The sequence below is a fragment of the Heterodontus francisci genome, chromosome 6 (assembly GCF_036365525.1).
Source record: "Heterodontus francisci isolate sHetFra1 chromosome 6, sHetFra1.hap1, whole genome shotgun sequence".
Taxonomy (NCBI): Eukaryota; Metazoa; Chordata; class Chondrichthyes; order Heterodontiformes; family Heterodontidae; genus Heterodontus; species Heterodontus francisci.
The window spans coordinates 84,126,377-84,142,141 of record NC_090376.1 but is presented as its reverse complement, the minus strand read 5'-3'; the positions used below and the strand labels follow the sequence as shown (position 1 = coordinate 84,142,141).

At 41.7% G+C, this 15,765-nt stretch overlaps 1 protein-coding gene across 1 annotated transcript in view; it reads left to right on the top strand.

The window, feature by feature from the left end:
* Positions 1–1,944: 1,944 nt before the first annotated feature.
* The window catches only part of LOC137371418 (cysteine and histidine-rich domain-containing protein 1-like), a 37,262-nt gene continuing 23,441 nt past the window's right edge, over positions 1,945–15,765 (top strand). Inside the window, exons 1-3 of the mRNA XM_068033982.1 lie at positions 1,945–2,116; positions 12,804–12,856; positions 14,194–14,250. Coding sequence (XP_067890083.1) covers positions 2,053–2,116; positions 12,804–12,856; positions 14,194–14,250 — 174 coding nt within the window. The 5' untranslated portion in view covers positions 1,945–2,052. The remainder of the gene's footprint in view (positions 2,117–12,803; positions 12,857–14,193; positions 14,251–15,765) is intronic.

Sequence of the window (15,765 nt, the reverse complement as noted above, 5' to 3'; positions counted from 1 at the left end):
CCCTAACTATAGAATCCCCTATCACTATTGCTTTCCCAATCTTCCTCATGCACCCCCACCCCACCCCACCCCACCCCACCCCACCCCAAGGGCTGAATCAGCAGTAGTTCTGTGAACTTGGCTCTGGCTGCACTCCCCAGAGGAACCATTACGCTCACCAGTAGTCAGAACCGAAAAGCAGTTGGAGAACAAAAGATGCATTCTGGGGACTCCTGCACTACCTGCCTGGTGGTCACCCATTCCCTCTCTGCCCGCACACCCTTAAGTTGTGGGATGACGACATCCCGGAACATGCTGTCATTCCTATGGCTCAGCCTCGTGGTTGTGCTCCAGTTGTGCCAACTGCTGCTCAAGGTCTTAAAACTGGAAATTGATCTCCTCCAGCTGATGACAGTTCCTGCACCTGTAGTTGTCCAAGACATGAGAAATGTCCTGTGGAGTGGAATTCCCACATGGCACAGGATGTGCATTCTACAGGACTGAGGTATCCTGTCATGTTTTTATTTTTTATTCTAATATTTAAACTTACAGAAATAAACATAAGACTTGTCCTTAATCTCAAGAATAAAACACCAGCTACTCCCCAGTCAGCTCCTTCCCTTGTGCTGACACCACTTTAGGTGTTTTTTTTTGTGTCTCTGCCTGATGCTCATACTCCCTTACCTCTTAGAATCTATAAAAAATATATTTTTAGCTTTTGGGTTACTTAATTGTTTAACTAACAGCAAAAGACCAACTCTAACCACTAAAAACACTAACCAAAAAATGTAATACTTAGCTGTGCCACTGAACACTCTTGATTGTGACATTACTTTTTGAGTTTTCCTTCTGTTTCTCTGGTGTCTGCTGCTGTGCTCCTGATTTTTAAGTGGCGTGCATCATGACAGGTCATATTGTTAAACAAAAGCGAATGCTCACTCTCATTGATTTCCTTTTGGCACATCTGTGCATTTGACTGTCCTAATGTTCGGTGTCAAAGCCTGAACAAAATGATGCTTAAGCTTTATATGGAGTATATTAAAATTCCTAAAATAATATGGCTGTAATCTGATTTTGGTGTTCAGATGATTAGTTTATAATACCATCTGGATCACTTGATATCACCTGTAATTCCTGATTTGTCTATATTCTTCAAATACCATAAACTGCTATCGACCTGGTGAGCTAACACCAAAGAGGTATAATTTTGATTGACTCTTTGTCCTTTCAGCACAGCAGTAAATGTTGGTTTTCTTAATAAATTGTGCTTCTGGAATATGAAAATTATATCAAGATGCTATGGGAACTCGAGGAGCTTACAGCACCGAAAGAGATTGTTTGGCCCACAATGTCTGTGCAGGCTTTTTGCTAGAACAATCCAAAATTAATACTGCCCCACTCTCTTCCCTATGCCTTTGGATAAATACTTGAAGCAGAAAATGCAATGGTAACTTTCTCAATCACTTAAGTTAAAACGAGAAATACGTATGCCTGCAGTTCCAAGTTACAACGCCCACGTAGTCAACTGATTGCTCTCACACATCACTGCCATTTAAATCGGGGTCATTGTTGTCAGCTGTTATTTTTCTAAGTTGGCATTTTAGCAATGAGATCAGCTTCTGTGGACCGAATGGTCTTGCACCCAATTTAGTTTCTCCGAAGCTGAGAGCTCTAACTAAAAGCTAATCAAACAGCATCGGTTAGAATTAGTTCTGGAAGTCCTGTTGTTTGCCACAGAAAGGAACATCAGGCCACCATTGTCAGTGCTAAACGGAGAGTGAACGTGAGCCCCGCTGATAAATGTAGCCTTCCAGGTTCTAACACAAGGTTCTAGAACAATGCTGAGACAATCGGTCCTCGCGCACGCGCAGCTCACGCCTCGCTGCTCGCCAGCAGAGGCCGTGTCGAATGTTCGGGAACGAGTGCGGAAAGGGCCGAGACTTTCCGGAAATTGCCGAAGAGGAAGCGGTGGGCGGAGAGAGGAGGTGGTGAAGTCGGTCGCTGCTCGATCGCCGAGTGTTAGAGGGGTGATTGGGCTTGTTAGATTTGTTCTTAACAGCTTCCTGTAGGGAAATGTCTCTCCTGTGTTACCACAAAGGCTGCGGACAGCGTTTTGATCCCGACAAAAACAGCGATGGTAAGACGGTGGGAGCACGAGTTCTAATTGAATTGTGTAATCCGGGACTAACCCGGGTTTGATGATGAGTGTGAGCTGGTCAGGGCCTGGCTCGGATAGGAATGCAACCCGTCTCCAAACCCAAAGTACTTTGCTTTGGTTTGCTTCCTTTCATCTTTGCATTTCTTGTGTTGCTGATAAGGCGACAGTCAGATCACACCTGATCTTATTGAATGGTGAAACAGGCTCGAGGGGCTGAATGGCCTATTCCTGATTCTTACCATAAAGTCAATCAACGCTATATTTAAACAGCATTGGTTTTAAATCAATTTTTAAGCCGAATACAAAACAAAATCCTGGGATGAGAAATTTCTGCCGAATGGCAGATTTGCGACAATGGGGTGTTGGAAATCCACCATTGGCTTCTTCCTTCCTATCTGACCAGATCGGCTTCTTAAAAAAAACGCAACTGTCAGTTTCAAAGCTGACAGTTTCAGCCAGTAGGAACTGCTGCTTACAGATGAAAATACAAATAAGAGCAGGAGTAGGCCACTCGGCCCCTCAAGCCTGCTGCACCATTAAATAAGATCATGGCTGATCTGACTGTAACCTCAATTCTGCATTCCTGTCTATCACCGATAACATTTCACCCCATTGCTTATCTGCCTTAAAAATATTTAAAGACGCGTGACCCTCAGAGAAATTTCTCCTCATCACTCTTAAATGGGCGACCCCTTAATTTTAAATAGTGACCCCGAGTTCTAGATTCTCCCACAAAAAGAAACATCCTTTCCACATCCACCCTGTCAACACCTCTCAGGATCTTATATGTTTCAATCAAGTTGCCTTTTACTCTTCTAAACTCCAGCGGATACAAGCCTAGCCTGTACAACCTTTCCGCATGAGACAACCTGCCCATTCCAGGTATTAGTCTAGTAAACCTTCTGTAAACTGCTATTGCATTTGCATCCTTCTATAAATGAGACCAATACTGTATACAGTACTCCAGATATGGTCTCACCACTGACCTGTATAACTGAAACATAACTTCCCTACTTTTGTATTTAATTCCCTTGCAATAGATGATAACATTCTGTTAGCTTTCCTACTTGCTGAGCCTGTATACTAACCTTTTGCGATTCATGCACTAGGACACCCAGATCCCATTGTATTTGAGCTCTACAATCTCTCACCATTGTGATAATGTGCTTTTTTTATCCTCCCTGTTAAAATGGACAATTCCACATTTTCCCACATTATACTCCATTTGTCAGATCTTTGCCCACTCACTTAACCTATCTATATCCTTTTTGTAGCCTCCTTATGTCCTCTTCACAACTTACTTTCCTACCTATCTTTGTGTCATCAGCAAATTTAGCAACCATACCTTCGGTCCCTTCATCTAAGTCATGTATATAAATTGTAAAAAGTTGAGGCCCCAGCACAGATCCTTGTGGCACATCACTCGTTACATCTTGCCAACCAGAAAATGACCCATTTATGCCTACTCTCCATTTCCTGTTAACTAGCCAATCTTCTATCCATGCCAATATGAGCTTTTATTTTCTGCAATAACCTTTGATGTGGTACCTTATCACATGCCTTCTGGAAATCTAAGTACAGTACATCCACTAGTTCCTCTTTATCCACAGCACATGTAACTCCCTCAAAGAACTCCAATAAATTGGTTAAACATGATTTCCTTTTCACAAAACCATGTTGACTCTGCCTGATTACCTTGAATTTTTCTAAATGCCCTGCTATAACGCCTTTAATAATAGCTTCTAACATTTTTCCCTGAGGCAGATGTTAAGCTAACTGGCCTGTAGTTTCCTGCTTTCTGTCCCTCCCTTTTTGAATAAAGGAGTTACATTCGCTATTTTCCAGTCTAACTCTGGGTGAAGTGTTAACAATTTCACCAGTAATGACAGCAGCAACATGTGATGACATCTCTTCTGGCACAATCAGCTTAAATTTAAGGAGTTAATTTGAAGGAATAACAATTGAGAGATCGTATTTTCAGCCTCCAACTCATAGTGTTGGGGATAACCCAACCACTCATTTTGAATTTTATCCCTCTATTTGGGTTACTTTTTATTAATTAATTACCTTTTTATTTGTTTAATATTAATCAGGGCCGCCAACATTAAAGAATCAGTAAGAGTGGTATTTAGAATCAATCCATAAATCTTCTGCGAAAGTCCAGGAGGGAATCAAGTGAAGCAGCGTTTGAGGCCATGGATAATTGAACTCTGGGCATCTGGATGTAATTCAGTATTGTTACGACCGACCGCTCCTGTCAAAGCCTCCAATCAAAATATACGATTCTGATTGTGGTGGGAGAGACGCACTGATAATTCAATCCCGTTGCTCCACAGATCGCCTAACATATCATTTAAAACTTTCCAAACTAAAGAAAGACACAGCCAAATTGTACCATCTGTTAACCCCCGAACGAGGCTAACCAAACCAGATGTCTTTAAATCAACAAATTAACTCTTTAATTAAAAGAACTAAATTCTTAAACACTATGAACATTTAAAAATAGAAAAATTAGAGTCCTTGCAAATTTACAGTCCAATGTTGTTTGAAGTCCCTCGCAGAATGTTGTTCGAAGTCCCTTGCAGTCGTCTGATGTGGGGAAAAAAGGCTCTTCCACAGTAGTCTAACTTCAGTAGGTGATGCTTTCCTTCTCCAGCGAATTTCAACAATTAACAACTTGCACACACTTTCAATGGAATTAATCTGACTTTAGAGTTTTTTAAGGGATAAAAGATTGTCACAGTCTAACTTCCCTTCAATTTAAATTACCAGAGATCTCTGTCGTGGCTTGACTTTTTAGAATTGAGAGATAATAATTAAACAGACAAAAATCCTATTTCCTTCAGTTTAAGTGGTTGAGAGCTCTTTTTTTCAGTGCTGATACCACAGCTGTTTCTGTGTCTTCAAACTGTTTTACTAACTGCTAGTTCAAACTGAATTGTAACAAATGTATCGCATCAGGCTGACTCCCAGTGACTGTTTCCATGGTATTGAGAATGCACTCTGAATCGCAATCTCCAAATAGCCGTTTCTAAGGCAACGAAAATGCACCTTCCTGCAACTCCTAAGGCTTGCAGGCTCTTAAAGCAATACTGATCCCTTGGAAACCTTAAAGGCAAACTGCATATTCTGAAAAAAAAAGTACAGGATCATGACAGTATCCATTTCACAAATCAAACATACTGTCCTTATTTCTATATTCTGGTGATGCGGGCAAGTTTACATAAGCAATTTCCAAACAAATGTAGATATGGAATTCATTCTGATCGAGAGTGACGAGCCCTAAGATTAAGATAAATTATACAGTGACCATGGTTAAAACATAAATAAAAGCAGAAAATGCTGGAAATACCTAGCAGGTCAGGCAGCATCTGTGGAACTCTGATGAAATGTCATCAACTTGAAATGTTGACTCCCCACAGATGCTGCCTGACCTGCTGAATATTTCCAGCATTTTCTGTTTTTCAGATTTCCAGGGGTGAGAGTGGCCAAAGACCGAAGGTCTGAAAATTAGTGGCTGAAAACAAAAAAAGTTTGTTTTTGGACAAGGAATCATGTGATTATAGCACTGTTAATCATCTGTAATGAGTGCAGAGACTTCCAGGCTGCTTCAAATGTGTTGTGTTCCCTTTGTTTGCCTTCGATTACCAACAAGTTGGTGGATAAATGCATTTGTATAAAATCGCTAAAGTGACGGCAATATTCCAACATTTCTGCATTTAATACAGTCAGTCTGCGCAATTTTAGCTGGTTAAACTCCAGCAGTACCCCTGCGTGTACCTGAGCAATTCTAAAAGCTTAGTTAAACAGGATATTGCATTAGTTTGAATGGGAGACTCATACATGTGGGAATATGATGTGTGAATAACAATCGTTGCTTAAAAATGGTGAGGACTGGGTGCTTAATATTCAAGGATACAAAGTGTTCAGAAAAGATAAGGGAAAAAGGGAGGTGGGGTGGCAGTATTGATTAGTAAAGACATTGTAGCATTGGAAGGCAAGGTTGTCCTTGAGAGGGCAAGGACAGAAACCATTTGTTTAGAGTTGAGAAGCAAAAAGGGCATGATTACATGACTAGGGTATTCTATAGGCCTCCAAATGGTGAGAGAGAAATAGAGGAGCAAATCTGCAGGGAAATCTGAGATGTGCAAGAACTATAGAGTAATGATATTGGGGCACCCAGTATTACCCAAATATTGATTAGGACGATAGAGTAAAAGGTAAAGAGGGGGAGAAATTTCTGAAATGTGTTCAAGAGATTTTCCATGAGCAGTATGTCCTTGGTCCAATTAGGAAGGACGCATTGCTAGATCTAGTGCTGGGGAATGAGGTGGACCCAAGTGGACCAACTGCCTGTGGGAGAACACTTGGGTAAGAGTTAGATTAATAACGGGGAAGAGAAGGGATGATCTGAAGTGGAACTTCTAAATTAGCAGAGAGCTAACTTCAGTGGAATGAGAGGGGATCTAGCCAGGATAAAATGGAACCATGAAAAACTATACAAAAAAGGGTGATCTTTAAGGAGGAGATGTTTCACATACAGACTGGGGTGAAATCTAAGGGAACCAAAACCAGGACTCATTGGATGTTGGAGACAGAGAATATGATGAAACAAATAAGTGGGTGTATGATGCACATCAGATGAATTCTTCAAGCAAGAACCAGGCCAAATACAATAAGTTGAGAGGGGAAGTGAAGAGGAAAATATGACTGGCAGTGAGAGAATATGAGAATAGAATGGCAGTTAACATAAAAGGTAACTCAGATGTTCTATCCGCTTACTATTTACATGCTAGTAGTAAGATGGGGTGGGTCCTATTGAGGGCAAAGAGGGTGTTGTATGCTTTGAGTATTCTAGCCTTGTTCTGCACGTCTGAGTACTTTGTATCAACGTTTACTGCAGAAGGGGATGCTGACAAAATATCAGTACAAGCGGAGATGGCAGAGTTAATGGATGGGGTGAAAATTATTAGGCACGATGTACTGGAAAGGCTGGCTTTGATAAGTGTGGATAAGACACCAGGTTCAGATGGTTTGTATCCCCAGTTGCTCAGGGAATTGGAGGTTAGAGATAGCAGAAGGGCTTGCTATAATCTTCCAGTCCTCCAAGATATAGGGGATAGAGGTGCCAGAGGATTGGAAAGTGGCAAATGTGACACCCTTGTTCAAGAAAGGGTGACAGGGCAGTTCTACTAACTGTAGGCCAGTCAGTTTAACATCAGTAGTGGGTAATGTTTTAGAAACAATCAGAGAAAACATTAACAAGCGCTTGGAGAAGTTTGAGTTAATTAAGGAGAGCCAGCACAGATTTTTAAAAGCCAGCTCGCATTTGACTAATCGAATATTTTGAAGTAACAGAGAAGGTTGATAAAGGGAATGTGGTGGATGTTGTCTATATGGATTTTAAGAAAGCATTTGACAAAGTACCTCATAAAAAGCTGGTTAACAAAATCGAGGCTCATGACTTAAGGACAGAAAGCAGCATGTTGACCTGGATTAAAAACAAGAAATGCTGGAAATACTCAGCAGGTCTGGCAGCATCTGTGGAAAGAGAAGCAGAGTTAACGTTTCGGGTCAGTGACCCTTCTTCGGAACTGACAAATATTTAGAAATGTCAAAGGTTATAAGCAAGTGAGGCGGGGGTGGGGCAAGAGATAACAATGGAGAAGGTGTAGATTGGACAAGGCCACATAGCTGACCAAAAGGTCATGGAGCAAAGGCAAACAATATGTTAATGGTGTGTTGAAAGACAAAGCATTAGTACAGATAGGGTGGTAACGGACTGAAGATTGAACAGCAGCAAGTACAAACATGAAAAAAAACAGTGGGTAAGCAAACTGAACAAACGAAGATGAAATGAAATAAACATGCAAAAAAAAATTGTAGAAAATGTAAAAAAGAAAAAATAACTAAAAATAAAAGTAAAGTGGGGAGGCTGTCATGCTCTGAAATTATTGAACTCAATGTTCAGGCTGTAGTGTGCAAAATCGGAAAATGGGATGCTGTTCCTCGAGCTTGCGGTGATGTTCACTGGAACACTGCAGCAAGTCCAGGATAGAGATGAGAGCAGGGGGGGAGTGTTGAAATGGCAAGCAACCAGAAGCTCAGGGTCCTGCTCGCGGACTGAGCAGAGGTGTTCCGCAAAGCGGTCATCCAGTCTGCGTTTGGGCTCCCCAATGTAGAGGAGACCATATTGTGAGCAGCGAATACAGTATACTACATTGAAAGAAGTACAAGTAAATCGTTGCTTCACCTGAGAGGAGTGTTTGGGGTCTGGGATAGTGAGGAGAGAGGAGGTAAATGGGCAGGTATTACACCTCCTGCGATTGCAGGGGAAGGTGCCATGGGAAGGGGACAAGGTGTTGGGGGTAATGGAGGAGTGGACCAGGGTGTCGCGGAGGGAACGATCCCTTCGGAATGCTGACGGGAAGGGAGGGGAAGATGCGTTTGGTAGTGGCATCACGCTGGAGGTGGCGGAAATGGCAGAGGATGATCCTTTGGATATGGAGGATGATGGGGTGGAAAGTGAGGACAAGGGGAACTCTGTCAAAGTTCTGGGAGGGAGGGGAAGGGGTGAGGGTAGAGGTGTGGGAAATGGGCAGGACACGGTTGAGGGCCCTGTCAACAACAGTGGGGGGGGGGGGGGAATCTTCGGTTGAGGAAAAAGGAGGTCATATCAGAAGCACCGTCATGGAAGGTAGCATCATCAGAGCAGATGTGTTGGAGACGGAGAAACTGGGAGAATGGAATGGAGTCCTTACAGGAGGTAGGATGTGAAGAAGTGTAGTCGAGGTAGCTGTGGGAGTCGGTGGGCTTATAATGGATATTAGTAGACAACCTATCCCCAGAGATGAAGACAGAGAAGTCGAGGAAGGGAAGGGAAGTGTCAGAGATGGACCATGTAAAGGTGAGGGAAGGGTGGAAATTGGAAGCAAAGTTCAAGAAGTTTTCCAGTTCAGGGCGGGAGCAGAAAACGGCACCGATACAGTCATCAATGTACCGGAAAAAGAGTTGGGGGAGGGAGCCTGAGTAGGACTGGAACAAAGAATGCTCGACATATCCCACAAAATGACAGGCATAACTAGGACCCATGCGGGTACCCAAAGTAACACCTTTTACTTGAAGGAAGTGAGTGGAGTTGAAGGAGAAGTTGTTCAATGTGAGAACAAGTTCAGCCAGGCGGAGGAGGGTGGTGATGGATGGGGACTGGTTGGGCCTCTGTTCCAGGAAGAAGCGGAGAGCCCTCAAACTGTCCTGGTGGGAGATGGGGGTGTAGAACGATTGGACGTCCATAGTGAAGAGGAGGTGGTTGGGACCAGGAAACTGGAAATTGACGTAGGGCGTTAGAGTCACGGATGTAGGTGGGAAGGGACTGGACCAGCGGAGAAAAGATAGAGTCAAGATGGGAAGAAATAAGTTCAGTGGGGCAGGAGCAGGCTGACACAATGGGTCTGCCGGGACAGTCCCATTTGTGGATTTTGGGAAGGAGGTAGAAGCGGGCTGTCCGGGGTTGCGGGACTATGACGTTGGATGGTTGTTTTTCAGACTGGAGGATAGTGGTCCCCAGGCGTCAGTGCTGGGACCATTGCTTTGTTGATGCATATAAATTACTTGGATATTGGAATACAGAGTAAAATTTCAAAATTTGCGGATGATACCAAACTTGAGGTATGGCAAACAGTGAGGATACCAGTCGACTGCGACAGAACATAGATAGGCTAGCATAATGGGCAGACAGGTGGCATTTATTAGAGAAGTGTGAGGTGATGCATTTTGGCAGAAGGGGTGAGAGAGGCAATATAGACGTAATGGCACAGTTCTAAAGAGTGTGCAGGGATAGAGGGACCTGGGACTTCATGTGCATAGATCTTTGAAGATGGCAGGACATAGAGAGTAGTTAGCATAGTGTATGGGATCTTGGACTTCATAAATATTGAGTACAAAAGTAGGGAAGTTATGCTGAACCTTTATAAAGCTCTGGTTAGGCCACAAATAGAATATTGCATCCAGTTCTGGTCACCAGACTTTAGGAAGGATGCGAGTGTCCTTGAGAGGATGCAGAGTTTTCCCAGAATGGTTCCAAGGATGAAGGAATTTAGCTACAAGGTTAGGTTGGAGAAGTTAGGGTTATTCTGCTTTTAGCAAAGGATGTTCAGAGGAGATTTGATAGAGGTGGACAAGATTATGACCAGTTAAATAAGGTAGACAGCGAAAAGCTATTCCCATAAGCTAACAGGACTAGGGGACACAGATTTAAGGTTTTGGACAAGAGTTACAGGAGGGATGTTTTTTCCTTCCAGGTGGTTGTTTCTTAATCAGGTTTTACTTTCTCAATTATTTTCACTGCAATCATAAGCCTTGATGGTGCATTTCACTCTGAATTGTGACAGCCTGCATGTAATTTGTTTAAATTCTGCACGTGTCCGTAGAGGAGAATATCTGAGCAGAATTAAGGCATTTCTACTACATTCCTCTTTTATTTACCAAATTATGAGCAATAGCAGGTTCTACATTATAGAACATATATATGTCTGTGTAGTAATATGGTTTAGAACATTATAGTTAATTTTAAAATTTGACTTTAACATAACAATCCAGGATTCTCTTTCATCTCAAAACGCTTTATAGCCAATGAAGAACTTTTTGAAATGTAGCTCTGTTGTAATATAGGAAATGCGGCAGCCAATTTGCGCACAGCAAATACCCACAAACAGCAATGTGATGATGACCAGCTAATCTATTCTGGTGATATTAATTGAGGGATAAATATTGACCAGGACACTGTGGATAACTTCCCTGCTATGCTTTGGAATAATGCCATGGGATCTTTACATCCACCCAAGCAGGCTGATAGGGCCTTGGTTTAACATCTCCTCCAAAAGGTGACATCTCCAGCTTGCAGTACCTCCTCAATACTGTACTGAAGTATTGATATTTGTGCTCAAGCCCTGGATTGCGAATTGAACCCAGAACCTTGTGGCTCAGACGAGAGTGCTACCCACTGAGTCATGGCTGACACCTGAAATCTGAATGTTGTAAATATTGTTCAAAGGTTATGTTGTGGGAGCTGATACTGTTTTTTCTTTCTCCTTTCTACAAGCAGCTCTTTAGAAAGTTCATATATTAGAATGCAATCTATATAACTCCCTATGGAACTGCTGACTGTTGGTTCTGAGGATGATGTTAATGAATTCTATGTAGATAGGAAAGCCTGATTTGGTGGGCTTTCATGTAAAAGACAACAATACTTAACTGGGAGAGACGACTGTTTATGATGAGTTTCTTGTTTGCAGACTTTTATAAACCGGTTTGAAATATGTTCCATTGTATGTGTTGAGTCTGGAAATTATCAGTTCCTGTGAGCAATTAGTTGTAGCAGTATGTTTAGTGTGAACATAGCTGTAAAACTAAGCTGCAACTTCTCAGAGTAGCTCGTTCTAATCTTCAAAGTTTCCCACCTAAATTACCAAAGAACTCTCCTCTGAGTCTATTTACTCAACAACATTTATACTTTTTGACGTTAAAGTGACACAGCTGCATTGTAGCAGAATAATGAGTTATGCTTTACATGGTATAACACTCTTATATCGCCCCCATAGTCACTGACTTAGTCACTGACATAGTCACTGGACCATATCTCCAACACAAAAGTCCTCGAAGTGGCCAACATCCCCAGCTTGTACACACTACTGAGTCAGCGGCGCTTGAGATGGCTTGGCCATGTGAGCCGCATGGAAGATGGCAGGATCCCCAAAGGCACATTGTACAGCGAGCTCGCCACTAGTATCAGACCCACCGGCCGTCCATGTCTCCGCTATAAAGACGTCTGCAAACGCGACATGAAATCCTGTGACATTGATCACAAGTCGTGGGAGTCAGTTACCAGCATTCGCCAGAGCTGGCGGGCAGCCATAAAGACAGGGCTAAAATGTGGCGAGTCGAAGAGACTTAGTAGTTGGCAGGAAAAAAGACAGAGGCGCAAGGGGAGAGCCAACTGTGCAACAGCCCCGACAAACAAATTTCTCTGCCGCACCTGTGGAAGAGCCTGTCACTCTAGAATTGGCTTTTATAGCCACTCCAGGCGCTGCTTCACAAACCACTGACCACCTCCAGGCACGTATCCATTGTCTCTCGAGATAAGGAGGCCCAAAAGAAAGAAAAGTCACTGACTTACTTTGGCTCCCAGTCTGGAATGCCTAAATTTGAAAATGCTCATCCTTGTTTTCAAATCACTCTTTATGCCCTCCTACAACCCTCCAAGATCTCTGCACTCATCCGATTCTGATCTCTTGCACATCCCCAATTTTCATTGCTCCATGATTGGTGGCCATGACTTTAGCTGCCTAGGCTCTAATTTCTGGAATTCCCTCCTGAGACCTTTGCACCTCTTCTGTCATTCTTGAAGACACTCCTTAAAACTAGCTCTTTTTCCTACTTGTGTCTCTTCATGTGGCTTGGTATCAAATTTTGTTTGAAAATGCTCCTGTGAAGCACCTTGGGAAGTTTTAATTACATTTGAAGAAGCTATATAAATGCAAGTCATCATTGAATTACCACGATGAATGCCATGGGAGTTCCATTAGTTCAGCAATAATACTGTTCCTTAGAATAATGTAAACTCCATTAAACAGATCAGCAATTGACATTTTTCTGCATTTTTTTTTAGAAAATGTTTGTACATACCACCCTGGTGTCCCTGTGTTTCATGATGCGTTGAAGGTAGGAGATCTGTTTCCTATCAGGTTCAGTTTTAAGAATTGAATGTTTTTGTACAGCTGTTGGCGGCTGCTGTTGTTGAAATGCTGATTAAATAATGACAATGTAAGATCATTCACATGAAATTTTTGAATTATCTTTAAAAGGTCAACTGAAGTGAAAAATAGCAATGTTAGTACCTGGAAAACTGAGTTATACCAGTTATCCAAATCGGGTAATGCATTGGTTCGAAATGCTGGTCATAGCATGGCAGCAGGAATACCATTTCTAATTTTTTGGCTTTCCCCAATAGTGTAGTGAGTAAAGACACTATTTAGTCTAATGTCAAACCATGCAAAAATATAATGACGAGCAATAAAAATAAAACTAACCATAACGGTGACAATTTTCCATAAGACTATAAAGGTGAGAAATGGTAAACTCCAGCATCTGAGTTGACTCCTGGAAAGGAGATGCTGCTACTGGCCTTTCAGGAGGGAGATCCTGGTCTTGCCTATTGGCTCAATAGTGATACCATACTTGGCACTGGAAGGTGAGATTCCAGTCTGATATTGCTGCCCTCAGAAGTGAAAAGCAATCGGCATTTTACCTGCACCCCTACTGCCCTTCCATTTTGTTTTGGATCTGCAGTCCCACTCTGACATCAGCCAAATCCTACAAGGCCTCAAGTTATCCTTTTTGATGAGACTGGCAACCATTATTTAAGGAGTCCTCTGATCTTCCACCCTGGGCCTCGAGCTACAGTCTTGATTTTCTTCCTCTTCACCTCCTGGTGGGCAGGTGCATGCCACAATGCAGCTGCTACCTCCATTAGTTCCTATTTTACAAGCTATTCTGCCTCTAAAGTATACTTATATTTGACAGATCAGGATCAAAGCGACTCAATCTAGCAAAAGTCAAATTTATCATATTTTAAGCTTTTTCCACCCAAGAACATATTTTTCATGTCTATTTAAATGACATTATTCTGAAACTAGTTCCTTTTTTTGTTTGCGAGCAGCTTGCGTTAATGAATGGAATGTCACAAAGACAGTATGGTGAAAATCGTGATAATGAGTGATAAAATAGCAAGAATAAAGTATAAATCTTGGTAGATAACTAATTTAAGTTGCATGCTTCATAAAGGATAATTGTTCGCACTGTCAGCTTTTGTATCTCCTTTTCCATATGGCAAAGTCAGAAACACTTGTTTTAACAGCCTCTCGGTGTTTGTCACAAACTTTACCATCATATTAAATTTTGTGACCATTGCTGAAATGTTTTTCAAGTAAAATTTAGCAAACAAAAACAAGTATTTCTGACATTGTTATGTAACTTACAAGGTTTCTTTTGTCCCATAGGGATGGTCTTGCTGTAAGAGACGCACTACAGATTTTTCAGATTTCTTGAATATTGCGGTAAGATTCTTTTAGGTGTTGCTCTTTTCATTCCTTTGCTGTTTGACTTGAATTCATTTACTTCCTGGTGTCATGACAGGTTGGAAGTACGACACTGATAAAGCTTTGTTTGGCAAAACATAGCTGTGCTGTTAAATATTCTTAGAAGAGAAGTTAAATGCAGGGAAAAATATTTTCAACATGAAATCTGGTCCCAGTTTGTGGCTTAGTTCCAATAGAATTAATAACAAGTAAATTGATACACAATCAAACTCCACTCTGCACTTTATTCACAAATCTACTTTTACTGGATTTACTTCTCCCTTCCCTGACTCCTGAGACCCTGCAATGGGGACATAAGTAAGAAATCCAAAGTTACGAAATGCTGCTTTGTGTTGGCAACAGCAGGATGTTAACCACTAGAAATTAACATTTTATTGTGCTCTTGTTTAAATATGTTTACAATCACTGGTCTAGAGTGAATAATTTGTTTCATTGATTGTATATATTGAGTCTAAGCAATGCCATTTGATATCTTTGCTCTGCCCCTTTAATGTAGAAAAGTTCGGTGAATGTTTAGTGTTTTCGGCGACATTGAGAGAGAATTTTTAACTCTGGTTTACAGCAAAAATATATTTTCCATTGGTTGACCCTTATGTATGCCAAACTGAAATTTGCACGCTTATGCATGGCATGATGGGATAGCGTGCTACAGGGCAAACAATCTTTTACTGCCATTTTCAGCACTAGGGGCATGAAACTAATGGTCAAACTTATTTGTGGGTAATATAGTTCTGGAGATGCAAACGAAACACATCAAAAAACTATAGTGCAATATTTTATTTGCGTGATGTATAAACTGTTTCAAAATAATGAGTTTTGAGTCTTTGAAAGTTTTTTCAATACCATTGAACCCAGTCCCTGACAAAAGTTTCACAGAGCCCTTCTTGACTGTGTCCACTGGAAATAGACAATGTAAAACAGGGAATTGAAACTTGCAATTGTTTGCTGTAATACAATTTTCTGGTATTGCTGAAAAAAGGAAACACCCTGTTGAAGCTTTTCATCTTGCACTCATCAGGACAGATACAAGAATGCCAAATTTCAAAGGGAGTAACAATTTATACTGCATGAGAAAAGGGTGCTGATTGGTTGGCAAGTCAGCTGGTCGAGGCAGAGAATGCCTCATGGCACTATTGTCCTCCATGCTTTTTTTAATTCAAAAAAGGTGCAACACCTGGACATGTTCCTTTTGCCTGCAGAGGACAGGTCCCTGGGTATGAATATTTGTAGCTTCAAGCTAGTATAAGTAAGCCACGCTGCGAGCCCTAGTGATGATAAATTGGTAGTGTAATTCTTAGCACATGCGAGAGTGTTCAGTGAATGCTGTCCAATCGCGGCATCGCATCAAACATTAGACATTGTGTTCTGAGTTTTGCAAGTATGGGCTCGCTGAGTACAGTCAGTGCTCTGTTTATTGCAAACAGCCAAAGGGATGGGCTGCTTGATGAGTGCTGTTTTGGTACTTCTAAAGAC